A 27,819-nucleotide genomic window follows, 5' to 3' on the forward strand; every position below is an offset into this window, starting at 1 on the left:
GCTGGGGGATTGAACCGCGGTCCCTGATGCCTTGCCGAGCTTGTTCTAAGTAGGTGCTTTAGACCACTGAGCCATCTCTCCAGCCCCCTCCATGAATAATTGAGACAAATGAATTATTATTTTTTAAACACTGGACATAGTGGTACATGCCTGTAATCCCAGAATTTGGGAAGCTAAACCCAGAGGATTTCTGTGAGTTTGAGGCCAGTCTGAACTACACAGTCTGGCTGTATCTCAAAAGACGCAACCAAAAACACATGAAAATCACTTGCTTCTAAGAATAAGGCCTCATTTAGCTCAAGTCATTTTCAAAGTTCTCTTTGATTCTGTGGCAGAAAGCACACTTGTCACTTTCCCAGATTAAATTTGGTGTTAGGGTATACTAGGATGCCCCCAGGCAATGATGAAGATTCCTATTTTACACATTCAGCCTCAGGTTTTGAAGGCCACAACTCAGATGATGGTGGGCTAATTCTGGCCCACCTAGAAGCAAAATTACTTAACACTTGCTTCGAGTTATCAGCCAAGATGCTTGCTACTTTTCTGACTGAGGCCTTAATACTACACTAGCATGCAGTAAGATGGGTGTCAGTCATTACTGACATTAAGAGGGCCCTGAGAAAGAAAATGTCTTTCTCTAAGTAAGTATCCTTCAGAGAGTAGGATATACTGCCAGAGCTTGTCCTAGGCATTAAGATTCATGGGTCTGGCCCCTAATACCTGCATGACTTCACATTCAGTGGACACTACAGGAGCCCCTACTATACACCAAGCCACTGTAGATACAGGAAATTTATATGCTGAATAAGGCAGGGTCTGCAGCCTTCTGTAAGTCTGGACTCTGCAGAACTGTTTTCTCATTTGCAGAGGCCATGAGCAAAAGCCACCTACAGTTTTAATAGTCAATTCAGCACCATGGGGGTGGGTAGAATATCTTCTCTTGGGAGTGGTACAATATAGTGGAAAGAGAAGTTGGCAGTGTTGACTTAACATAAATGCAGCATCTCCATTGAGCTACCTGACAGAGGACTGGAAAACTTGGTAAAATTATGAAATGTTTGCGTTTTATGAAATGGTCCTCTTTCTTACTAATATTTAATAGCTGTTCATATGTGCCATTACTACAGGCCTGGAGGTGGAAGCAAACTGATAACCTCACTTACATGGAGGGGTTGGAAATTCAGTCAGTAATGCTGAGCTAAGCTGAGGTGATGCCCAGACAATTACAGTTAAAGCAAGGTGCAGTGTTACATACAATGACCATAGGATTAAAATAACTTTACTTTCTCACTTTTCTTCTCCTATTGTCTGTCGTTTATTTTCACTTTAATTTATATACTGGCTTCTTATATAGGAGAAGCCATGTGGTACTGAGGCTTTTGCATCTGATTTACCTCTCTTGACATTATGGTCTCAAGGTGTATCCATTTTCCTACAAAAGATTCAAGCTTAACTTTTGTTACAGTGCAGCAACACTCCACTGTGTATAAATACCATATTTTCTTCTCCATTCATCTGTCGGAGGACATATATATAGGGTACTTCCAAGATTTAGCTATTATGAATTGTGCTGCTATAAGCATCAGGATGTTTATATCACTGTGTAGTATGGGGAATTTAATTCTTTCAGGAAAATACCTATAAGGGGAATAGCAGGGTCAGATGAAACTTCTATTTCTAGTTTTTTGAGGAATCTCCAGATTGCTGTCCATAGCGGCTGTACCAGTTTACACTCCAACCAACAATGCAGAAGGGTTCCTCTCACTCCACAGCCCCTCCAGCATTTGTTACTGGTTGATTTCTTTGACGGCAGCATCCTTTGTGGAGAAGAAATCTCAGTGTTGAATTAATTTGCATTTCTTGAATGGCCAGCAATGCTGAACATTTCTTCGTATCTTTACTGACCATTTGTATGCCTTCATCTGTACTTATCAGTCATCTGTACTTCTTCATCTGAGAAGTGTCTATTCATTTCAAATACCTGTTTTTTGACTGGGTCTTTTGTTTTGTTTTTTTTTTTTAAGGTCTTTATATATTTTAGATACTAGTACTTTGTCTGAGGAATAGCTAACAAAAATTTTTAATCATTCTATAAGTTGTCTTCTCCTTCTTTTGGTGGTTTCCTTTGCTATGTGGAAGCTTTTTTAATTTGATGTGATCCCATTTAGTGATTCTTAGTATTATTTCTTATGCAACTGGGAATTTGTTTAGCAAGTCTTTGCCTATGTATACATCTTTAAGAGTTTTATCTATTTTGTCTTTAGCAGATCAAGTATTTCTGTTTTAATATTTAGATCTTTGATCTATTCTGACTTTAGTTTACTGAACAGTGAAAGATATGCGTCTAGGATCAATCTTTAGCAAGTGGATACCCAGTTTTCCCAGCGCAATTTATTAAGCAGACTATCTTGGGCCAGGGAGATGGCTCAATGGAATAAGCGCTTCCCTGGCAAGAGCAAGGGCCTGAGTTCTATCCTCGGTTCTGCCAAACAAACAAACAAACAAACAACTATCTTTTCTCAGTGAAAATATTTGGCTCTTTCTCAAAGATAAAATAGCAGGGCCGGGGTTCAATCCCCAGCATGCTGTGGTGGCCCCACCGCTGGGGTGTGCTGAGATGGCAATGGAGACTGGGCGTGGTGGCACAGGCCTATAATCCCAGTCCTTGGGAAACTGAGGACAGGAGGATCACTATGAGTCCAATCTGTGTAGTTCGACCCTGTAGACTCCGTACTAAATACATTAAAAAAGATAAAATAGCTGAGGGTGCTTTGGGTTGTTTCTGCATCCTCCACTCTGTTCTTACGCTCCATAGTCTTGTTTTTTGCCCACACCCTCACGTTTTTCTCTCTGTAGCTTTTTAGAGTAAATTGAAGTATGGGATTTTGTGATTTCCCCTTTCTGGTTCCATGTGAATTTTAGGATTTTTGCTATAGTTCGGTGAAGAATGTTATTGGTGTTTTGATCAGAATGTTATTGGTGTTTTGATCAGGATCGCACTGAATTTGTATAACAGTTTTGGAAGTATGGCCATCTTGACTATATTGGTTCTGTCTATCCAGAAAGGGGGGATATCTTTTTCATTTTCTCATGCCCTCTTCCATCTTCTTTTTCAGGGTACTACAGTTTTCATTGTAGAGATCATGTCCTCAGTTTGGTTAATTTCTGAATGTTTCATTTGTCTTGATGCTACTGTGAAGGTATTATTTCCCTAATTTCTTTCTCAGTTTATTATTGGTATATAAAAATACTATTGATTTTTAAATGCCGACTTCGAATCCTGCTGTATTACTGAATTTGGTTATTAATTCTAGTTCTTCGGTGGAGTTTTTCGAGTCTTCTATGCAGAGGACCACGTCATCTGCAAACAGCAATCATTCAACTTCTCTTCTTACCTAGCCATATCCCCTTTATTTTTTTCTCTTTTCTAACTGCTCTGGATAATGTTCAAAAAAACGATACTGAAAAGGAGTGGTAATAAAAGACATCTTTGTCTTGTCCTTGATTTTAGAGGAAAACCTTTCAGCTTCTCTACACTTAGTATGATGTGGGCCATTGGTTTATCTTAGATGAGTTTTACCAGACTGAGATAAAGACTCTCTATTTGTATTTTCTTCAAGGTTTTTATCATGAGGAGATGTTGGAGTTTGTCAAATACCTTTTCAGTGTCTATTGATATGATTACAATTTTTTTTCTTTCTTCTGTTTATATGATGTATTACATGTATTGACTTGCATATGTTGAACTAACTGTACACCCCTGGAGTGAATCCTATTGGGTCATGATGTATTATCTTTTGATGATTTGCTGCATTCTGTTTCCCAGTATCTCACTGAGGATTTTGTATCTATGTTCAGTAAAGAGATTGGTTCATTAAAGAGATTGGTTATTTTTTGTTTAGTCAGGTCAAAACACATTAAACTTTTCATCAAAAGGAGTGAACTTTAATGCAGATAAAAAAATCAACAAGAAGGTCTGGCAATAAAAGAATCCAACTGTGGGAAAAGAATTTAATTTACTACAAATAACTTTGGAAAAGGGTTCAGACTAAAAAATGTAGGACTAAAACAAAAGAACTGTGGCTTTCTATATCCCTGTAATGGAGCTTAGTTCTAAAACACCTGTGAAGAATACTGGGATTGAAAAAATAAATGTGTAGTGACTGATGGGAGCTAGGCTTTTATGTTGGAGAGGGAATAAATCAGTATGGACCATGCAGTACTAAAATCAGAGAGAGCAGTGTGAACTCAAACTTAGCATAGAACAGATGCGGATGCAGAAATTATTATAGATATGTGCGTATTTCTTAGTTTTGTCCATCTAAGGATCTAGACACAATGACACCACCCCTCCTCAAGGAACATCTTGGTTTCTAATATGCTCTAAAAAAAAGAACCAAGGCTTGTAGAGAAATGACTCTTTCTATATCCAGGTGAGTCCAGAGTATCTTGTGGTATCAAAAAGGAAGAAACAAACCAAAGGATGGAGACATATCAAAGGGACACAGGAGCCAACCTAAAAGAGCTCTCAATGGCTGAAGCTAGAATAATTTGAGCCACAATATAAATAATGTAACATTGGGTTATAACCCAAAGTATAAAATAAATACCAAAAGTACACACTAATGTCACTAAATAAATGTTTGAAAATATAAATAAATGGAGCGGGAACAGACGTTCCACAGAGAAGAAATTCAAAGAAGTTATATTTACAGTTAAGTACTTCCCCTAGAGAACTGAACTTCCTTCCTCCCACCCTTCAAGTGTGGGCTGCACTTAGTAATCTGCTTCCCAAGAGCAGAGCATGGAAAGGAGAGAAGACAGTGACTGTAACATGGGTAAGCCTGGAAAACATCACGTATCAGCCACATGACTGAGGTTAACATCAACAGTGCTAAGTGACATGGACAGCATGGAACACATACCCTTGATGCACTATGATAAGAATGGCATGTAACTTCCCAAACCCCATATTCCTAGCTTAACTATTTAAAAAAAAATCCAATTGAGGGACTCAGTATAAACTATCTGACAGTCATCAATGTTAAGATAGTAATAATAATATATATGAACAACTTTCACAGAACAGAGAAATTTAAGAGGGTATGACAACCACATGTAATGTGGCAACTGGATGGGATTCTAGAACAGAAAAGGGACACTAGATGGAAACTAGCAAAAAATTTATTTAACAGCAATGTACAAATTGCCTCCTCCACTGTGATGATGGTAACAGTGTGAAAGCTAGGGACGGGTATACAGAAAAGCTTCTGCAATTGTCTTTGCAACTCATTGATATATCTAAAACTGTTCTAAAGTAAAAAGTTTATTTTAAAAAGAGACAGTGGCTATCAGATTGTATGTAGAAATAAAACCAGATATGTGCTATTTATAAGAGACAACTAACAATGAGACAAGAAATAAACATGAAAAGATGAAAAATATATCAAGAAATATAAACAAAAGATTTGGTTTAAATGTAAATTTTAAAATGATCAAATTCATTGTGACCAATGCAACTGTATCTCAAATTTAACTTCTGAAATGGACAGACAACTAGGAATTGCAGAGCACAATGAGAACACGATGGTCTCCTTTCATGAAGCCACAGAAGTCTTGGGGAGGGTTGGGGTGCATAAGCAAGAGCCCACCATCATTTAGGAGTTTTGGGGAGAGGGGACTGGTACTGATTTTCTTCAAAAATTAACAACTTTATGACTTTAAGTTAGTGGAAAAGGAATTTATTCCTCTCTAATCCGCCCTCAGGGTATCCTGTGAAGAACATAGATTCACTTCTAACACCTTCATCCTAAATGTACTCATGCACATGTTTGTATATTAATCATGAATTTCAATAAAAATTACTGCACAGCATCTCTGTTCTTTAAATATGTATGTGAGAATCGGAACTCATCCCTATGCAAATTTCTTCTCAAATAGGAGAGGTTTATTTTTTGTTTTTGGTGCTGAGGACCAAACCTAGGGCTTCCATCTTGCTAGGCAAGCATTCTACTGCTGAGCCAAATCCCCAACCCCTTAAATTTCCTCTCAAATAATCTGATCAATGAATACTGCTTTTCAGTACAAGAACAGTCTTGGTAACTGGATAAGTACATGTTTCACATATTTGAAAACATCAAATATAAAGTAGGGAACTAATACTGCATTTCGAAAATGTAAGTTATAAAAATTGCTATATATCCTGTAATGTAGGAAGAAAAAGTCTACAGTCATTAAGTTTAATGAACTTAAATGTACATGTAATTCCTATCTTACTGTCTAGGAGAAATGAAGTTTTAAAGGCTTACTTTGTGAATAAGGCAAAAGTCAAACAGCACACATAAGATGTTTTAATTATATTGCTCTTTTTGAAGATTAACAAAGATGATAGTATTTTCTTGCCCTTGTTAAACTCTTCAAAGTCACACTAACAACAGTCTTTTCAATTTAGTTGATATAAAAAAATTCAAACAATTTTAGACCACTTTTTAGAAATACGGTTCTCAGGAAGTTAATGAAAAATGTCTCCTTTCATCAGAAATTTCACTTTACAGAGGTTAAAAAAGGGATCTCAAATACAAAAATTCCAAAGCTCCTAGTAAAACTAGATTACCTATTCAATACAGGCGTGACTCCAGGTTGGAATCTCTGGTCTCCGCACATACCTAGCAACAGCTTTGGCCTGCTACCAGCTGAAGCATGTGACACACATCCCATGCACAGAGAGAAGAAAGGTGGAGGATGTGGCAGGAGGCCAACAGCCCCCTCAGCCTGAGCTAAGGTTCCGAGGTACAAGGTATCTCTACCATCAATTCTATTCACATGATGTGAAGAGAAGGTACAAAAAAAATGCATAAAATTCAAGTAATATTTAATTTTCTGCCATTTTTTTTTGAACTCATGCCTGCATGTGAAAGAGAAATGTTGCATTCTAATGTATGGTTGTACCTTTCCTTCAAATGGACAAAAAAAGCATGCTCACAAATTATTTGACAATTCTTCAAAGAAGTATTAGGAATGTACTTTGAAAAGTTTATTTTTATGTGTCATGACATTTTTAAGAAGTCACAGCACCCTTTTCTAGATTTATCTTCTAGTTTTGTTTTTCAATTTTAAAATCTGGGTGTCTGGAAAAAGCTTTATATTTAATTCAAAATTTAAATTTTGATGTCTTGGGTTAAAATTTCAGTAGAACCTCTGTTCTCAAAGAAGGTTTATCCACATGGACTCTTACCACCCTACCCCCAGGCCTCCGCCACCAGGAGCAGCTCATGAAATAGTTGGCAATTATAACCAGTAATGCATAGGGAGAAAATTCTAATTATGTGTTATTTTCCAAAGTTCCCCTTAGTAAGTGGAACCTAGAGTTTTGTTATGTGCCCTGAGTGCGGGGAGGGCAGAATTAAGCTACAACTATACATTGCACAAGTGGATCAGAGGCAGGTTGGGACAGGACATAATGTAACCCCGCAGCAGCTGAATTTTAAAGTGAGTCGGCTTATGTGTTCATGGCACTTCTCCAGGGTTAGAAGGGGAGGGTAGAGGAAGAGGAAGGGAGAGAGTGAAAAGGGGAAACAGGAAAGTGGGGGCAGGATGCAGGAGAGCACTAGAACGGAGCACAGGACCTCTGTCATTTCATCTGAGTTTTCTATCCCCCTCTGAATGATCTCCCATTCCTTTATTTCTATGAATAGCTCGCTGCAGCTTGCTGAGCCACAACTCATTACTGGGTTGGGAATGGTTTACTTCATGGCCATGGGAATTTAAGAGAACTATATATTGCCTTATCCCATAGGACAATGGGAAAAACCACAGATGCCATGGAACAAGCTTCTCAAAAAGAGGCAATCTTCCAACCTTGAGGACATGTGACACATCTAGACACTGTATGTTGTCTCAAGATGGGGGGGGGTTATACTGGCATCTTGTGCCCAATGCTATGGAACACAGGACAATGACCAGAATGTACCATCACAACAGAGAATGCTGCTATGGGTTGGGCCTACAGGTTCCTCCAAAGTCTCATGTATTCAGAGGTGAGGCTTTCAGAAGGTTGCTGTTTCATGGAGGCACTATACTCAGGCGTAATTATTCACCAATTGATGAGTGTAGTAGCTGAAAGTGCTGTTACAAGGTGGCACTTAGAGGACGTAGGTCACAGGCAGGACCTGGAAAGGAAAGCCATATCCTTGTCCCTGCTTCCTGGCTGCCATGGGCCAAGGAGGCTTCCTCCTGCCGTTTCTGTCTTGCACCCCATTACCACGAACTGAACTCACCAGAATGAGCCAAATTAAAGTTTCCTTTATTTAAGTTGTGGTGTTGGCCATTGTGTCCAACAACAGGAAGCAGATTATTGGTCTTTTTTTTTTTTTTGCAGAACTGGGGATTGAACTCATGCCCTTGCACTTGCCAGGGAAGTGCTTATTCCACTGAGCCATCTCCCCGGCCCCTCAGGAAGCAGATTATTATAAATGGCAATGCTGAGACTGAAACTCTGCACAGAGCAGCGGGGTGGAAGGGTAGAGATATATAGTACAGTCAAGTAGAAGAGTGTTATGAACAATCAGTTTGTTAATAGGAAATGAGTTGCATTATATAGTTATACCTTTCTGTAGACCCATGGCTGATTTTACATTAGGCCTTGATGGCAGCTGCCAAATAGTCTGACTAATCTAGAGCCTAGAGTGCCTTTTTTTTCTTTTTTACAGAACTGGGGATTGAACTTAGGCCCTTGCGCTCACCAGGGAAGCGCTTATTCTACTGAGCCACCTCCCAGACCCCAGAGTGCTTTTTAAATGGCTAATAGTTATGGAACAAATACACTCTGTAATCTCAAAAATGCTAACTCAATAAAATAATGAAGTAGTACCTATTAGATTGGTATACCCTAAAAGTAAAGATCAAGTTATACTACTTTCCTTGGCTAAGAAACCACCAAACAAATTCTGTCATATACTAGAATCACATACCATCAGATGCCTTACACAGATTCTAGTAACTAACACAAGCCCAATATCACACAGGGGGAGGCTTATGCTATTGTGTCTTGGGAAGTATATTCAGAATTATTTTGAGTCATAAAATGCCTCAAACAATACGAATTAGATGGGTAGGAGATGAAAAACATGTCTCCTGAAGGAAAAAAAAAAATGAACTTGGAAAAGTACTAGAAAATCTACCGGATTAATCTACCTGGATGATTTTCTATCTCCTTCTACTTCCCCCCCTTGGAATGATACAAGAGTCTTTTGCCTCAGTCAGCATGACAGTGCTCCCTTCCAGATTCATCAAGTCTCTGATGGGGTCTGAGGGAGAGGATGTAATTTAAAACAAAGCAGGTGCAAGGAATAACAACCCAATGGGCAGGAATTCTGCTCTAAAAAATATGAGCTACTCTTGGTCTTTCTGTATAGTCTGCAGAAAGGCAGAGAACACACTGACAGAGGAGCCTCTCTGTTAAGTATTTTGGATCACGTCAAGTCGAACTGCTGAAACCCAACTTACTTCTCTCTTGTGTACACACATCAGTAGCAATCATCATACTTTGCAGTTTTATTTCAATCTATATTAATTTTATTAAATCACAACTTAATTTAGCTCAAAATCTTTTACCCACCTCTACATCAGTGATCTTCACACATCTGGATCATAAACCTGTCCCTAGCAGCAGCAGCAGAGGTAATGATGGTGGGGACAGCAGTGGCAACAGCGAGGACTAGCAGCAATCAGCCTCTTCTGAGCAGCCTCTGTTGAACAGGCACAACGTATCCCAGGGCTTCCTAGGCTCTTTAATCTTCCTATCTTACGAAGTCTTATTTTCCCATTCCCCAAGGAAGAAGCAGAAGCATATAAATTGAGTAACCAACCCAAAATACGGCAAGCAAGCAGCAGAGCCAGGGTCTAGACAAGACAAGCTGGCTATAGACATGACTCAGACTCACTCTGAAAAGTGACCTCTTTGAGCATGTATTTCCAGCTCTTTGGTACTTTTCAGTTTAGAAATTATATAGTACTCTGCCAAAAGGTACACGATAGTTATATGTAAAAGGCTAGTTAACAGTGTGGATAAAAGAAATAACTTTCTCACAGAGTCTTACGCACACGACCATTTGTGCTTTCGAGGGCACAGGTTGCCTGGTCTGCCTTTTGTGGTATCTCTCACACTACCTGACACACTCCTTGACCAGATAAGAGAGGCTGCTCTGGGTTGTCTGCAATTGCCCTCTCAGTGCCTTGGCTCACACTAAGCCCCCGCCTCAAACAATACGAATTAGATGGGTAGGAGATGAAAATACAGGATACAGGAAGTTAACATACAGGTTTATCTCGAGAGCCCAAGAACCCATGAAGCCTTCTGTTCTCATTGCATCTGACCCAGCCTGGTCTCACCTCTCAAAGGTACGATCCTGTCCATGTGCTTGGCACATGACACATGCAGCCATGTATTTCTAGGTCATTGTTTGCAATGATGATATTTTATCACCATGGCAGCTCATAAGCTTTGGAGAACATGATACACACTAACTTTTCTTTGGATCCTCCATGGTACCTGGCACAGTACTGTATACTTAATAACCACCTAATAAATATTTGTAAATAAAAGCCTAAATAGAGTGAGTGACAGGACAGTTACTTTTTTCTTCAACTGAGCTCACTGGAACCATGGTGGACAGGCCTGACTCCCTAAGATCCTACAGGAAAGGGCTTCAGAGAGGCCCCAGGAACACAGGTCCTCAGAGTGTGGAGACTTCCCTTTTAGAGAACCCGGGGTTGTAAGGTAATGGCACCCTTCCTGGCCTCTGCCCATGAGGCTGACACTTCTCTGTGAAGTGAAGCGTACAGTGAGCATCTGCCTACTGCTGTGTGTGACCAAGAAATTTCTGGGAAGAAGTCTACTTGTTAGCCCTTCCCCAAGCTTTCCCTAGTGTTTTGGTGGATTTGCTGAAACACTACTGTTTCAACAGAGACTACTCAGGTTCTTCATTTAACATTGCCATGCATCCTCCTTTCTTACCCATTCCTGAGTCTTTTTACTCTACTTGTCCTTTTTGTCCACAGCAATTATTACTACATAACAAACTCTAAAATCTGCCCATTCCAATAATAAACACTATGTTTTATTATACCATTATTTCTTATTCTCTGCTTCCCTTCTATAAGGATCCATAGGTGTCAGTGTAATCCATTCTACCCAGGGAGCAATGGCGGCAGGAATGAGGAAAAGATAGACAAGAAGACAAATGCTGAGTTAGGTGGTGAGTCTTCTGCCAGGTTGGCAAGATGACCCCCAAGCAACAACATAGATGTTTATTTATCTTTGCAAAGTTAGTAACGTGTGACACAAGGTTGACTAGTGACTAACAGCCAATGTTAACCAGTCCAGATGCTTATCTCAGGACTGAGGTAGCTTGTTTGCTTCAGATACTGAGGCCTAGTCCTGCTTTCACACATTTGACCCATTTCCCAGCTTCCATGGCTCCCAACATAGTCCCCTTTTTTGTTTTGTTGTGTCAGAAATGTGTGTTGCACTGCAGTTAAAGAAGTTGTGTTTGGACAACTCCCCCCCCCCAAGATTACAGCATTTAATGCTTTTCAAGTTGAATTTCTACAGCTAGCAGGATGATACAAGTGACTAGGATGCAGACCACACGGCAGTGAATGTTCATGGGCAATCCCAATTGCACCACAAGCCAGACGACTTCCAGCATTTCCTATCTTTGTACTTCCTTTATTTCCACCTTTGCCCAAGTCATCTGGTTTCTTGTGAACCACCATCCTGTGGCCAGTGATGGAATTTACCCCAGAGAGTGAAATCAGACAATTCTCAATGGATACACACCATCTGCACCAGTAGTCATGTTGCTCAGGTCTCCAACGTGCCTCTCTTCATCCTTTGGCCCATGGTGTTTTTTGGATAGAGGATTAAAGTGAGGGCCTACACTGGTACAGTCTTCTGTGTTATCCCAAACTGATGGACATGGAATCTGTGCTGGCCTTCAACCAATCCTGTAATTCGTCCTTTTACCACAACCAGCCTGTTTGCCTGCTGCTTGGAGTGTATGGTGCCCTACACTGGGCCATCGCCCTTCAGCACACACATGGCCTTGGTCGCCATGACTCGCGGGGTGCATGGGCCAGTTAGGAGTTGAGGACTACACTGGCGGCACATCATCCTGCAGGACACACCGGAGCCTGGAGAACTCTTTACAGCAACTTTTTATATTTGATGCCAGCCCAAAGATTTTAAGTACTTGAATTTAGCAATGTAACCCCATATTCCAATGGTCCATAATAGTAGTGAGTTATCAGGATAGCTGATAATTGTCAGAAGTTGTGACTTGAGCCTTTTACAGCTTAGAATATTAATATGGCATTACTTTTTACATCTCTTTTTTGTTGGAGGGTGCCAGCCAGATAGCTCAGCAAATTAAAGTGCCCTGCTTAAGCAGATGCAGGGACCAGGGTTCGATCCCTGGCATGCCATGCTGGCTCCACCCCCAGGGCAGAGACTGCAATTGAGACTGGGCATGGTGGCATGCATCTGTAATCCCAGCACTTGGGAGGCTGAAAACAGGAGGATCACTATGAGTCCAATCCGTGTAGTGAGGCCTTGTAGACCCTGTACTAAATACATTTTTTTTTTAAAAAGAAATTTTCTAAAACACTTTTTTGCTGGATGGTTAAAACCAAGTTAAAGCAAGACCTGTATAAACACAAAATTTACCTTTTGCTGTCTGGCAAGGTCAGTGAAATCTCCTCAGGATTTACCTTGGAGCCATGTACCACACCTCTTAGATCTTTTGTTAGTGTCAGCCATCTGGATGAGTCACAGCCATTGTTTAACCCATCTGTTTTGTGTGAAAGCCTGAGATTTTTTTTCCTAGGTGACTCTCCTTAGGCACATTACACATTATTGATCATTTTCCTCAGTGGCCCCATAATCTCCTTGATCACAAATTTGGGATGTAACTGAGTTACAGGATGTCACAGCAAAGGCTTTCTTATGTCCTGAGTCTTCACTGACCCTGAAGGGTTAGCCCAAAATATTGGCTATCTTTTTAGTCCATCTATCTCTAATTATTAGTCTCCAAACTTTAGTTGTTAAACATCCAGAAGAGAGGCTTAATGACATTACCCTCTAAGGGAGGTAGTAAGCTTAATATGATTATCTATCTGAATATTAAATACTTTAGACATAAAATGGAACTGTTATTTTCAAACAGCCAGGGATATTCTAATATTTAAATCCTTATAGAATGTTAAAAAAATTACATATTTTTTATACAGAAATTTAGAAATCAAGACCATATATAACACTGTAGCAGGACAATCCTGATGACATTTTGTAATACACTTACATTTTTGTTTTGACATGCCACTTTTACTCAATCATCTCTATTTAATACATAAGAAATTTTTACCTAATTAGTTGTCCTTAAAGGGGATAAACATCCCAAGCGTTTGTTAAAGGCAGAGCTTTGAATCTAAGAGAAAATCTTATAATAAGCAACCTTGCTTTTATATTTTGGAAGACCTGTGTACCTGGAATCATGAATACACTTAATACATCATGAAATTAACAACAAATTACCATACACATGTGAAAACCTTAGATTTGCTTTCATTTTTTTAAATGTACTTGGTACATGGTCTCACTAGGCAGCTCGGATTTGTAGTGATCCTCCTGTTTTCAGCCTCCTCAGTGCTGGTATTACAGACAGGTGCCACTATGTCTGGACTCAGTTACCAGCTCAGTGTGCCCTGGAGGTGGGGTTGGCGAGGCATGAGGGACCAGGGTTTGAACTCCACTTAGTTTTTTTTTATTTAGTTTTATACCAAAACTTTTTTTTTTTGCGGAACCGGGGATTGAACTCAGGTCTTTGCGCTTGCCGGCGAACCAAACTATTTTTTAAGAGAAAACCTTATTGTAATTTTTTTTTTAAACTTTCCCTTTTAACCAATGGCCAATTTATTGAGAGTGTCTCCTCAGAGACTATTGAGATTATTAGGAGCTCCTCATTAATGAACAAAAGGCTGGCCACATCTCTTATTTATCAATTGGACTCCTCTCTAATAATTTTTCCCCACTCTAAGGAATTTTTACTTAAGTAGCTTAAACCTTTTGATAAACTATGTATAAACCAATTTTGATATCAGAGCAGCTAGTAACTTAGGAGAAAGCATGTTTTTAAGTTTATATCCCCAAATGTATTATGAACAAATGATCAAAAAAGAAAAAAAAAGGCACAGCTGTTCACAGAACAACATAAATAAACACATAAACAAACATCTTTACAAAATCATGAGTGCACTCAACTATATATTTCTGGACAGATTAACTTATAGTAACTTTATTACAATTTTTAGAAATTTATAATTATAGACTAGTCAGATCTTGTTATTTGTCAATAAGCAGAGATCTCTTATCAGAAAAACTTAGAAGGAATAAAAATCTCTTATCTATAATATGTATATTTTGTATTTTTATATTTTTTGTCTTAATATTAGTAAAACTCAGCTCAGTTTTTATGTATTTTATCACCTATTTAGACCTTAGATTTTCATTTGGTCAATTCTTTCACAGGCCCCACGTCGTTACTAACTTGTCATTGCTACTAACTTCTTTTCCAGATTTGGCTTCATGGTGTAGCCTGACAGAATGCTCTGGTACCCAAACAGGTCATTCATCATTTTCTGGAAAAACACAAGCATATCCTCTCTCCCAGATTAATAGTGGGCTGGGTCCCTTCTATTGGCCAGCATGGAAATCTCTCTAAAGGACCCTTCCTATCCTTTTTGTTTTTCTTTGATGGAACTGTCTCTCTGTTGTTGTACTTTTATCTTTTGTAGAATTAAAAAAAAATTAATAGTGTATACTGACAAGTGAAGTTGGAGGGACTGATTTCCCTCCTTTTTTGTAATTGAATTTTTGTTGTACAGTAATAAATACATATCCTCCATTTTGGAAGAGGAAGCCATATATTTCCTCACTTAACCTAATATGACCTATCTTTGAAAAAAGCAAATTAATTTAACTTATCTGAAGGACACAATGATAGTCAATAACACCAGAGAAATAGCCCAAAATCTAGATGGAGCCAATTAATATTACCAAATAAAGTCTGAAAATCAGGAATGGTTGATCTGAAGTGTTTTGGGCACATTATATCTTTGTTGGATAAGTTGACCCCAATGTGAAGAAGTTCTCATAGCTTGTGCCCCTTTGGAGGTCACCAATAGCATTTTATTATTTAAATGGGATGTCATAATCAAGTGACTGTTTAAACTGCACTGCTTTTACATTGTACTCCAAACTTCTATATTTGTTTGTAAAATATCGAAGCTTTTTTATACTAATTTAGGACAATAAAACAAGCAATCAACCTTATTAGGAATTGAAATAATTTTAAGTAATTAAAAAAAATCCTCATTATTGTAAATCTTCAGAAATATGATTTTTCTTTTCTCTTCTCCCCTCCCCTCCCCTTCCCCATCTCCCCCTTTTCTTTCTTTTTATTTTGGTACAGGGTCTCCCTACACAGCTCAGGCTCATAGTGATTTTGTTTTTGTTTTAAGCCTCCCCAGTGCTGGGATTACAGGCCTGCCCCACCATGCCCATCTCAGTGGCCAGCTCAGCATGCCCCAGGGTGGGGCTGGCACAGGGGTGGAGGTGGGGTGCGTGCAGAACCCCAGTCCTTGTGCTTGTCTAAGCAGGTCCTTAGTCCACTGAGGCCCAGTCCCACCCACACACATTTGACCAATTTTCCAGCTTCCTGGGCTCTCAACACCTTTCTGCTAGAATATCAGCTTTGTGAGAGCAACAATCTTTGAGAAGGCCTATTTTTTCCTCCAATATATTCCAAGTACTAGAATAGTACTTGGCATGAATTTGGTATCAATTAACAACTAAATAAATGAACAATGTCCATTTCTATTGTACCCTATAATTTGAAGGCCCCAGAGAAAAGAATGTTCTTTCTATCAATTAGGAAAGTAGGGCCAACCCACTACTATTATGGATTATTGGGAGATTCTCCTGAATTAATGTACCTACAGTATTTAAATGACAATGGAATGCCCATCTCTGACAAAACTAATCAAAACAGGGTGATACAAATGAATGACCATTTTGTATCTGTATACTCAAAATAGTTAGGATAGATATGCAGCTCCATTCTCTTAATTCTATGAGTAGAGAGGTTTGTTCTAATAATGTTTGAGACAGGATATCAGGTCTGCATCTTGTACAATGAATAACCACTAAGACAACAATATGTAATGTATTAATTATTGAAAATGTACTAGTAATTGGATGTGAAACTTTCTCACTGTTGTTTCTCAATAAAAATATTTTTTAAAAGAAAAAAAAAAAAAAAGGAAAGTAGGGCCTGCAAGATAGCTTGGTGGACTAAGTGCCTGCTTAGGCGGGCACGTGGACTGGGGTTTGATCCACAGTACGGCATGCTATGTTGGCCCTGCCCCCGGGCATGCTGAGTAAGCGATCGAGTCCAGGCGTGGTGGCACACACCTGTAATTCCAGTGCTGGGGAGGCTGAAAACAGGTGGATCCCTACAAATCTGAGCTGCATAGTGAGACCTTGTACCAAATACATTAAAAGAAAAAAAAAAAAAAAAGGAAAGCAATATAGTACAGTGGTTTGCACAAACTCAAAAGCTTTAAATAATCCTAGGATGGATCCTAACTCTACTTTTTACCATTTATCCTTGCATAGGTATTCAATAATTTACACCTTGTCCAACATATGTACACACACACACACACACACACACACACACACTCACACAGAGTACCTGGGAAAAAACATTTATTCTCTTCACCATTTCTTCCCCAACTCTGACTCTGAACAGTAACAAACAACTGCATAAGCATCAACCAGCCATCCCTTAAGTCCCACATGCCTTTGCCTGCTAGCTTGAGCATTATAAAACAACAGTGCCTGGTAAACAATACGAACCTAGCAGCTAAGCACTGTTGCCAACACCCAGAGAAAGCGCCCTAAGTAGTACCTCACCGATAAATGCTTTGGGAATTTGTAAGGAAGGAATTAACTCATCTACTCGTCTTCAAAAGTAGCATTTTAATTAAAAATGACTTTTCTGGGCTTATACCCAGTAAGGAATATACTGCCAAAAGGTAAGATTTAACAAGGTTTACTTTAGCCTTTTTTTTTTTTTAAGAGCCCAGTGCTTCCCAATCTTTTTCACATCAAGGCACACAGAAAATAATCTTCCTTTGGCACTCTGGGATAAAAGGGCTGCTGCGCCCAGGTGCAGCTAACTACCCAGTGTCTCCAGCCCCGCAGGCCACGCTCAGGCTCCCTGAGAACTAGAATAGTCAATAAATATCTTGGCACATGTACGGCCGGGGCACTGGGAAATTCTGCCTTGGCCCTTCCTGGATTGGGAGCCTTCCTAGCAACTTAGATCTTTCTCCTTTTACGTTAACAGGAGTTGTCAAAAAGGAACAGCAAATCTGACTACCAGTGAAAAGAATGAGCATTTTCATTAAATTATGATTCATTCCAGAAGAAAGCACACTGACAAGCAATCCATTTATAAATTACAACATCAGCCTAATGTCATGCTTTTGTTTTTGATTTTCCATTCTAAAATTATATTTTCTGGATATAAAATAAACAACAATGGACATAGGCCAACATTTTAGGTCACCAAATGGAACCCATAAAATAATATTCCACTTCTGGAGAGCTTGAGCATTTTACTTTATGTGTCACAATTATGTATTGTTAAGAGGTATAAAAATTAGAATTCTTAAAGCACAAGATATCTTCTATGGTTAACCTTTCCAAAGATGAAAATAATGTTTTTAAATTCTATTTTATCACACGTACTAATTAAACAACATTCGTTAACCCCCCCCCCTTCTTTACAAATACGTATTGTTACCTTATTTTTTTTAATTATTTTTTTTTTCTTTTACAGAACCGAGGATTGAACTCAGGCCCTCGTGCTTGCCAGGCAAACACTTATTCTACTGAGCCACCTCCCCAGCCTGCTGTTACCTACCTCTATCACTGAACTTTCTGTTCGCTGCTCTTGCTTGTGTCTGTAGTGATAGATAGTCCACTCTTGCGTGATCAGCAACAGCATCAACAAGTTTTCTGGATTGGTTTATCTTTAGTTCCTGCCAGGTTTCTGCTCTTTTCCCCGTAAAGGTAAGTATCAAGATCTTCCTCTGTTTTAGTGCTCACACTGTCCCCACCAGCCCAGCAATGCCGTTCCCACCCGTGTAAGGATCCTAACTGTAGCCACCACACAGACACTATCAGCATAATGCAGAAGTGGCCTTCCCTTCAGTCTCCTTTCATGTCTGAAGCCCTGCCCAGCTGCTTTATCATTTGCCTCTTTGTCATTTTTACCTGTGCTCGTTGGTCACTGAGCTATCATTTGGTTTCCTACCCACAGCTAACCTTACTGGAGGCAAGAACTTCAAAGGAGTCTTAAGTAGAAGACCAAAGAGAAATGGTGACAGTCAAATGGAGGGAGAACTGGAGGTTATATAGTACATCATCCAGAGATACAACATCTCTGGGTTTCAGTAACTTCTGTCCATCTAGATGATACTTCTGTTAAGGTTTGTGTCTAGATGTCCCCCCAAAGCCTTAGGCACTTTTACATGGGGCTTTTTCAGAGGTAGCTGAATCTAGAGTTTGTGACTGGTTCATGGTTCAGTGCTGGGATTAAAGGTGTTGGGATTAAGGGTGACTGTTGGATCAGTCCACTGCATTGGCACTGCCCTAACCCTAGCAGCCCAGACTTAGCCAGAAAGAGGCTTGCTTTTTCCTCCTGCTTGCTTGCTTGCTTCTCCTGTCTTCTACTACCAGGAGCCTTTGCCCTCTGCCATGCACCATCCTGCCTTGGAGCCAACTGATTATGAACTAAAACTTCTACAAACTGTGAACTAAATAAACCTTTCCTTCTTTAACTTTGGGTGTTGGGTATTTTATCTCAACAATGAGATAAATAACTAGGGCTGGTGAGATGGCTCAGTGGTCTAAAGCACCTACTTAGAACAAGCTTAGCAAAGCCCAGGGACCACGGTTCAATCCCCCAGCACCACATGCCAGCCAGCCCCGCCCCCTGGTGGACTGAGCTGGCCACACACACACACATAAATTAAAAAAAAAAAAAAAAAAAAAGAGAGATACATAACTAAAATAGCCTCCAAAGTTGAGGTATCACATCACACAAGAATGAAGACTAATTAAGTAACAAAGGACAAAATGAATTATTGGTTTAATTTCCCTAGCCACAAAAAGTTGTTACTTTCATCAATTATCAGAGAGGCAGTACCTCCTAAAGTGAAAAAGAAAACAGGTCTTCTAATATCTCTGTGATTTTATACAAGGCACTCTCTTAGGCTTACCTCAATTTCTACATTAAGGAATGAAGGAGGAAAGGAGAGAGGAAGGAAGGGAGGGAGGGAGAGAGAGAGAGAGAATGGAGAAAAGATACACAGAAAATACTGACACTTGTCTGTCTTACCATGAAGGACTATCAATGAAAGAATGTAAATAAAATCACATATACAATACACATGGAAACCAGGAGGTACTGAAAATGTTAATTTTATTCCTCTTATTGTAAACTTTCTGAAGTTAACTCCTGGCTAATACTTTATTGCCTATTATCTCTACAGACAGAAAAGTAAAATCTTTTTGACTCATAATTCACAAAAGCCAAAATCAAAGCTCCAAATTTGGAAGAAAAAACAAAAGAATCAAAATGTTTAACAGATTCTGCTAGTAAAAAGCTGAGAAAATGTAGTATCAGCATTAGAAGAAAAAGCAGTGTGTGGCACTGAAGGGATTATTTGGATTAACTAAAGAGAAAAGAACACTTCTGCCTGGAATATTCAAATATATACAAAAGTAGTTTGTCTCCATGACCACAAGCTTATTTAGTTCAACTGCGTACCTCACATTACCCATGCTGAGAATATGAAGTGTAGTGGTGCAGGCTTGCCTAGCATGCACAGGACTCTAGGTTGGACTCCCAGCACAGCAAGCAGAAAGAAGCATTTCACCCACATCATTAAAGAGAGAGCACAAGGGCCAGGGATATGGCTCAGTGGAATAAGCGCTTCCCAGGCAAGTGCAAGGGCCTGAGTTCAATCCCCGGTTCCGCCAAAAAAAAAAAAAAAAAAAAAGAAAGAGAGCACAGATCACCTTTTATGTTTATAAAAGCATGACAAACAAAAGAGCTAAGAAAGGAACAAACTCAAAATTCAAAACTCTTTCTTCAAATGGCATATATTTCCATATGAAACACCAAAATATGAGTTAAATACACAAGGATCAGAATAAATCTTTCTTCATGACTTGGCCAAATTCTCCTTGAATACAAGAGAATGTTCTGGACTCCAATATGATTTCTCAAGAGTGATAAGTAAACTAGTAATAATGTTAAGTCTCCAACATGAAGAATCTTGGCAATAAAAACAGACAGTTAATTCTATTTAGGAGTCAGGGCAGCCCTGCCAGTGTGGCTCCCAAGTGAGGTAATGTCCACGGCTCTTTATCTGGCCTCTATTGGGATTTAATGTCATTTACCCTTGGCTTTTACGAATCTGTGCATAAGCTCACCTTTTCAAATGTGTATTTCCATCTATTTCAACATTACAATTATGAACCTCTGATTCTGAAAACGATTAAGAAATGAATCCCACATGTATTTTTTTTTTTTTTTTGCAAGTCATAACTTGAGTCTTTCTTCTAATCTCAAAAAATTCAGAGATCAGCACATTTCTTGTTTTAAAGGTATACTATAGAAACACTCTGCGGTTTGATATATTTATGTAAACATTTTCAAAGTCAAAATGTATAATTCAAGAAAATGTTCTGTGAAAGAATTTGTTTTCTGATTACAAAATGATTTCCTGCTTTTGAAAAAAATAACAGTCTTATATTTACTTAGCTGGCTCGGAAGGTCCCATGAAGATTATCATTCCTCTCGATCCCTAACATCTTTTTTCCAGGTGCAGACCTTTACTGGTTTCAAAGGTAGCTTTATGTTGAGAAGGAACCTACAGGGTGTAGAACCAAGAGAGAAAAAGAGCCTCCCAACTTAACCCCTTGTGCTTTCTCCACGAAGCACCACAGAGTGAAAGAAAGCCCTTACAACACAGATGTGACACTCAGATGAACATGACAGAAGATTTAGCACGTGTCTTTGACATCCTTTTTCTGATCAGACTAAAACACCTTTAAAAGGCAGGAGTGTGTTTGACAACAGAAACACAATACCCAACATCCACAACATTGTGGATGAGACATCCACAACATGTCTTCCAACAAGCCCTTCACATCACCAGCATTATGAATAAGAGCAACAACCAGACAATGCCAGCACTAAGGAAGAGAGTTATCTTTCCATAGTTTCACCATATAGCAAAGTCAACTTTAAAATACTGTAGCCCAGACATAGAGCAAAGATTATGTGTGATTGCTGGACAGACTGATGAAATGCAGCCAGGCCGTCAGCAGTGGTGGTGGTGGTGATGGTGGTGGTGGTGGTGAGATACGACTCGTCAGGGGCATTCATCTAACTAATGAAAAAGGGGAGGAGCAATTCCAACCACACTATGCCTGACAAAGTTCATCCAGAGTAGACTATCAACAAAGACACCCTGAGGCAACCCCCTTCAATCAATTGGGCCTTCATTCTAACTCCACTGCAGTTGGTACTTTGAAAAGCCCGTTTCACATTGCCCACTGTTACTAGGTGCTTTTCTCCGAGGTGGAGCAGTTTGACAGGCCCAAAGACCTCGGGGAAGTCTCTGGTTAGGCCCTAACTGCACTAACGTCTTTGGGCCACTGTGAACCACCCTTGTAACAATAAGTCTATCCCCTCTTCATCACAGGAATGTACAATGAGGCCACAAAGGAGATAAGCACTTAAGGGTTCATAATAAGAAACTATGGAGTGCTCCTGCTACACATAACACAAAGCAGATGATCCCAAAGTGCACTGTGGACTCTGGGAGTTCCAACATGCACCTATACTCCCAGCATTCTAGGTGGCTAAGGCAGGAAGATGACAGTTTTGAACCCAGCCAGGGAACTCCAAAGCTTAACGTTTTAAAAGAAGTAGGCCTGGGGGTGTAGCTCAAGTGAAAAGGCCCAGGGCTCAATCCCTAGCACTAAAGTAAATAAAAAAGTTCAGGTGAGTTTATCTTGTATTATCTCCTGGGGGTATCCTGTGTCTGTTTTCAGAGGTACACAAGATCAAACTACTTTCAAAGTGATGCTAAGATCTTAATTTCTTCCTTTACTTTCATTTTCTCAGGATATACAGTAGAGTCTGCCAAAGGCAACAAGGGACGTGAGCTGGTCTCACTCTGACAATTTTTTTTTTTTTTTTTTTGGGAACTGGGAATTGAACTCAGGCCCTTGCACTTGCCAGGGAAGTGCTTATTCCACTGAGCCATCAACCCAGCCCCTCACTCTGACAATTAATGGAGTATGTGCTTTTGGGTCCTGTGTTTTCATACATCTTCTGTTTTATTTTCTCATTAAATATTGACAGGCAACATCTTCTGAGGATCTTCAATAACTTTTAAGAGTGTAATGAAGTCTTTTTTTGGTTTGTTTGTGTTTGGTGCCGAGGACCAAATCCAGGGCTTCCAACTTGCTAGGTTGGAAGCATTCTACCACTGAACCAAATCCCCAGCCCCTGTAATGAAGTCTTGAGACCAATTTGAGAGCCATCAGCCTAGAACTTCAGTCCTACCCTAACCTGCAGCTTGCAGAGGGGCAGATTTCTCACCTACCAGAGCCTTTCTCAACGATGCACCCCCTGCAAAGGAAATTCCCCCCTTCGTATGGCTAACTTCTTCTGGTGTGCATATGATTTTCTGAACATAGGTCAGGTGGCCCTGCCATGTGTGTGGCTAGCACTTCACACACCATGTTGTGATTTTCTGTTCATTTTTTATTCTCATCTCCTCCCTGGCAAGGATCCCCTGTTCTGATTGTGACACTATAGGATGCAGTAGGCACTCAGTGAGTAGTTGCTGGACATACAAAACAGCCAGGGAAGGAAGGCAAAAAGGTGAGTTTATCTTGTATTATCACCTGTGGAGAATTAGCTATTAATTACTTGTTAAAATTATAATAATTATATATCTTACTCTATACCAGGTTCTGTTTTAAACACTTCATATGCATTAATTTAATTTATTTTCCTTAAAATCTCTATCAAGTACATATTACTTTTTGTTTATCTGTTTGCTTTGAGACCCGGTCTTGCTAGGCAGGTCAGGCTGGCCTTAAATTAAATTCATGGCGATCCTCTTGCCTCAGCCTCCTAAATGCTGGGATTACATGGGTGTGCTACCATGCCTAGCTGAAGGATACACCACTCATTGTTACCCTAATTTCAAAAATGAACATGCAGATGCACAGGTAGTGAAGGACAGGTATCTGATTCATAGCCTAGCTGGTCAGCTCCAAGCCCATGCTGGGAACCTTCCACACACTGCCTCCCACTTCGGCAGCATGGACCTTGCACTTGTGACAGCTATGGGGATCATGAGGCCAACTCGCCCTTCTCACATACCAGGAAAACGACCTGACATTTAAATCCCATCTGCAGCCCCACTCTATGTGGGACCACAACAGCATGTGTGCTAAAGATTTAGCGAGCACCACCTGTCCTGAAGTTGAGGTTGCACAGGACAGTCTCACCAAGAAGTCTTTTTCTTTATTCCTTGTACTTAAATCTTTTCTTTCTGCTAACAATAAATTAATTTGTATACTTACTCAAAATAAATGTTTCCTTCATAACATAGAGAAAGCAGGAAAAGAAAGGTTTGTGGTTTCCACATATCTCGGCTCTGCACTGTGGGATAAACTCTTCCTTGGCGTGTCTAACCTCTCTCCCTACCTCCTAGCAAACTACTCTCAAGGAAGACTCATAGCTTCCCGTGGGTAGAAAGTGGTCTTCAGGAAAGTGGTCTGCCAGCATACCTAATATAAAGAAGTACGTTGTAGAAAACACGTGGATAGTACAAAAGATAATCTGCCAGAAACACTGTGTCACACAGTAGTCATGTTTGAGATGAAAAAAGCATACAAAGAAGTAACCTTACTTACCTGGAGAAGGGTCCCATGAATGTGGTTTTGCCGGAAACGCTGGTCAGTACAGCTGGGGAGTGTACCCAGCAGGGCTCGGATTGTACTGGGAACCTGGTCTATCATAACAAGTGGGACCAAAGCACGGGCTGCCATTTCCCGGGAGCGGTAGATACGGGAGCGACCACACCTAGGAGGAAAGAAAAGCACAAACCCATTCAGTGCTGCCTTATATCTGTGTCTTTGTACAGATGGATGCCTTACCCACCTTGGCTCAAACAGCCCAGGGAGAGGTGGCAGGACATGCTCCCTATGCCAAATGTTTCCTATACAGTACTTCATTTATTCCAAATGATGTTGTTTTGTATTTGCATCAGTGCTACAAGTAACTTTGTTTTTTAAACGAATATAATTACAGGAGTTTGTATAGAAGGGCCCCCTCCAAAGTATAGCACCCCTGTGTGGCAGCACAAGTCCTGTTAAAATACTGACTCACTCCCATGAACCTGTAAATCTGTTTGTGATTTGTTTCTCAGGCACTAGGGTCTTGCAAATGTACCCAAGAGTCTGATCCAGGGTAGTATGGACACACACACACACACACACACACACACACACACACAATATTTCCATCATGGGATTAAATTTAGACATTTGGTTTGGAAAAAATAAAATAACAAAAATGGCTTACTTTTCAACAATGAAAATGTTTGTTATTTACTGGGTGCTTAACATGAGCAAAAAGCATTGTAAAGCTGGGTGTGGTGGCAAAAGCCTATAATCCCAGTACTTGGAAGACTGAGACAAGGGGACTGCCACAAGTTCAAGGCCAGCCTGGGCCATACAGTGAGACCCTGCCTAAAAACAAAACAAAACAAAACCAAAAAAAAAAGCACTGTGATATATGCTGTGAAAAGTAAGATCACCTTTGCCTCTAAGGATCCCATAGTCTGGTTGTTAAGAGAAGATATACATTTGAGGATATGACCAAGAGCACACTACAGTTGGAGAAAATGGTAAGCAAATGATGCTGGCAGTACAGCTACAGGAAATCAGAAAAGGAAGAATGGGAAGCAGGAAAGCATAATTCAAGCAGACAAGAGAAAACAGGAAGGTGTTTAGCCAGCATGTGTGGTGTACAAAGCAAGGACAGAAAGGGCCAGCCAAATAGCTCAGTGGATTACTGCACCTGCAAGCCGGTGCAACAGTCAGGGGTTTGATCCCTGGGCCTGCCATGCCAGCCCTGCCCCTGGGGCGCGCTGAGGCGATTGAGACAGTGTGGTGGCACATGCCTGTAATCCCAGCTCTTGAGAGGCTGTAAAACAGGTGGATCACTATGAGTCCGCTCTAGTAGTGAGACCCTGAACACCCTGTAGACCCTTCCTTAAAATACAACAACAAAAAGCAAGAGCAGAAATGCTCAAGGTATAAGGAGCTGTCTGACTGCAGCAGGGACCAAGAACCAGGAGTGGGGTGGGTCTCAGAGACCAAATCCTTGCCTTTGGGTTTATTCAAAGCCAAACAACTGGATAAAAGTTGATTCTTAAATAAGTGAAAATCATCAACAAGTACAGTTTTGAGATTCCAGAAAAGACTCTAGAAATGTTGGTCATCCAAGGTCTTCTTGACTTGGCAAACACTCTGAGCTTGACAGGCCACAACCATTTTGTTGAAGTTGCGTGCTAGATAGCCTTCAAAGGTATGGCATTGAAAGTCTGAGAGAGAGTCCAATATGGCAAGTACTACCTTAAATAAACATTTGACTAAAACTCTCCAGACATGATCCTTTATCTAACTAAAAAAACAACTAAACTTACAGAAATGTCTTAGATATCAAGATGAGTGAGGAAGATCAGAACACTGTAGACTCTGTAGGGGAAGGAAATGGTCTTTAAACTTTAAAAAGAAATTAATCAATGTTCTAAGAAAGAATTATTATTAAGATGTGATCCACTAGGACCACAGGGCCATGCAACCTTAGCATGCAGAGAGATAGAACCCTATGACTGAAATGCTTTTATCCCCTAGAGGAGTCACTGACACTTACCCTAATGTGACAATAAATACAGACAAAATTTCTGTATGAAGGGAATGACCTGAGTAGGAATTCATCATGGGTGTGGAGTGGGGGAGGAGGAGGTAAGGGGAGGAGGAGAGGTACAGGGCATGTGACAGCACTGTGCCAGCTTGCACAGAGATGGGGAGGCCTGCAGATAGCTTTGTCAGCACACAGAATTGGGACGAGGAAGTGCTCACACCACATCACTCCCTTGGGAAGACCCTGAGAGCTACGGTTACCATAGGAGCTAGAGTTCCTCCTGGTCACTGACTAGGTTCCAAAAGTTCCACCCACTCTTTCATTTATTTTCCTTTAAAATGATTGAATGTTTAATCTGTAATTAGTAAATACAAGAAAATGTTTGCTTTGGTCTATGAGGGGAGAAAATGTCATTGTACAAAGAAAAGAAAAAAGAAAAAAAAAAGAAAAGAAAACAAAGTAGGAAGAGCTCATAGGGACTGGAGACAAAGTGGGAGCTAAGGAGGCACCCCTCAGCGTGATGTTCACCCCTCACACTGAACATCTGTCTCTGCATTCTACTTTGAGCTGATCGTTCAGCAAGTGTTTGTTAATGACAGCATCCACAAGCCTGAAGTGCTTGACATTACAGAGGAAACTGGAGGATGTCTGCAACGTTGCCAGCATTTGTGTGCAGACTGGTTACCCAACTGTTGCATCAGTGCTCCGTTCTATCATCACTGGGTACAAGCGGGTCCTGGCTCTGTCTGTGGAGGCTGATTACACTTTCCCATTTGCTAAAAAGGTCAAGGCCTTCTTGGTTGATGCATCTGCATTTGTGGCTGCTGCCCTGTCACTACAGCCACCAATGCTGCAGCTGTCCCAGCTGAGGTGGGAACCAAGGAAGCATCAGAGAAGTCAGATGAAGATATGGGATTTGGTCTCTTTGACTGATCATCAAAAAGCAAACTACTTAGCCTGCCTGATTGGCAAAGCAAGGAATAAAGGCATACATCTGAATAAATAAATATCTGTTGTCAAAGTTCTCTGGCAGAAGGAAGGAAAGAAAAGGAAGTAGAAAGGAAAGAAAGAAAGAAAGAAAGAAAGAAAGAAAGAAAGAAAGAAAGAAAGAAAGCGAATGAACTCTGAAAATGCTTTGAAATTTAATTAGCAAATGACCTCACTGGCACAGTCATTTGTCAGAAGCTTTCCTTCTGTCTGTCCCCCAGCACCAGGACGTACACACTTTGTGTTAGTGTGTTTTATATCACGGAAAGGGCTTGTATGTAAATGTTTCCCTTCAAAAACAAATAACTGACGTGTTACAGATATTTAGTTTCCAATTAGCGGTAACCCTACATGAAAAGAGTCTCTCCCCTTTTGCTCCAGACCTTCAACAAATGACTACTTACCAAAGAAGTCTGGCATCCATATAGGAGAAAGAATGGAAAGTAGGAAAAGTGCCAGTACATTCTACTTTGTATACCCTGTAGTACAGTATTTTTTAAACACACAACCAGGTTAAAAAGCAACATTAAACCACTCCTAAAAAAAGTCATGCAGAGTCCTAGCCCAGGTCCAGTGAGTGTGCGGAGAGCTTCCTGCTACCCTGCGCCGGCTGGACCAGTACCAGCCCAGGCGCAGTGTGGGCTGGACCCTCTCCCACCCCCTTGGGCCGCCCCCCACC

General features: G+C 40.2%; 1 protein-coding gene and 1 pseudogene across 2 annotated transcripts in view; both read right to left on the reverse strand.

Moving 5' to 3' along the window:
- Positions 1-27,819, reverse strand: part of Thada (THADA, armadillo repeat containing) — a 384,981-nt gene that overhangs the window by 164,817 nt on the left and 192,345 nt on the right. For both annotated transcript variants that reach the window (XM_023711247.1, XM_023711248.1), the window contains one exon: positions 24,137-24,305. In XM_023711247.1, the coding sequence (XP_023567015.1) occupies positions 24,137-24,305 (169 nt within the window). The remainder of the gene's footprint in view (positions 1-24,136; positions 24,306-27,819) is intronic.
- Positions 11,593-12,115, reverse strand: LOC111815704 (annotated as a pseudogene).

Source organism: Octodon degus, unplaced genomic scaffold, assembly GCF_000260255.1.
Source record: "Octodon degus isolate 3935 unplaced genomic scaffold, OctDeg1.0 scaffold00020, whole genome shotgun sequence".
NCBI lineage: Eukaryota > Metazoa > Chordata > Mammalia > Rodentia > Octodontidae > Octodon > Octodon degus.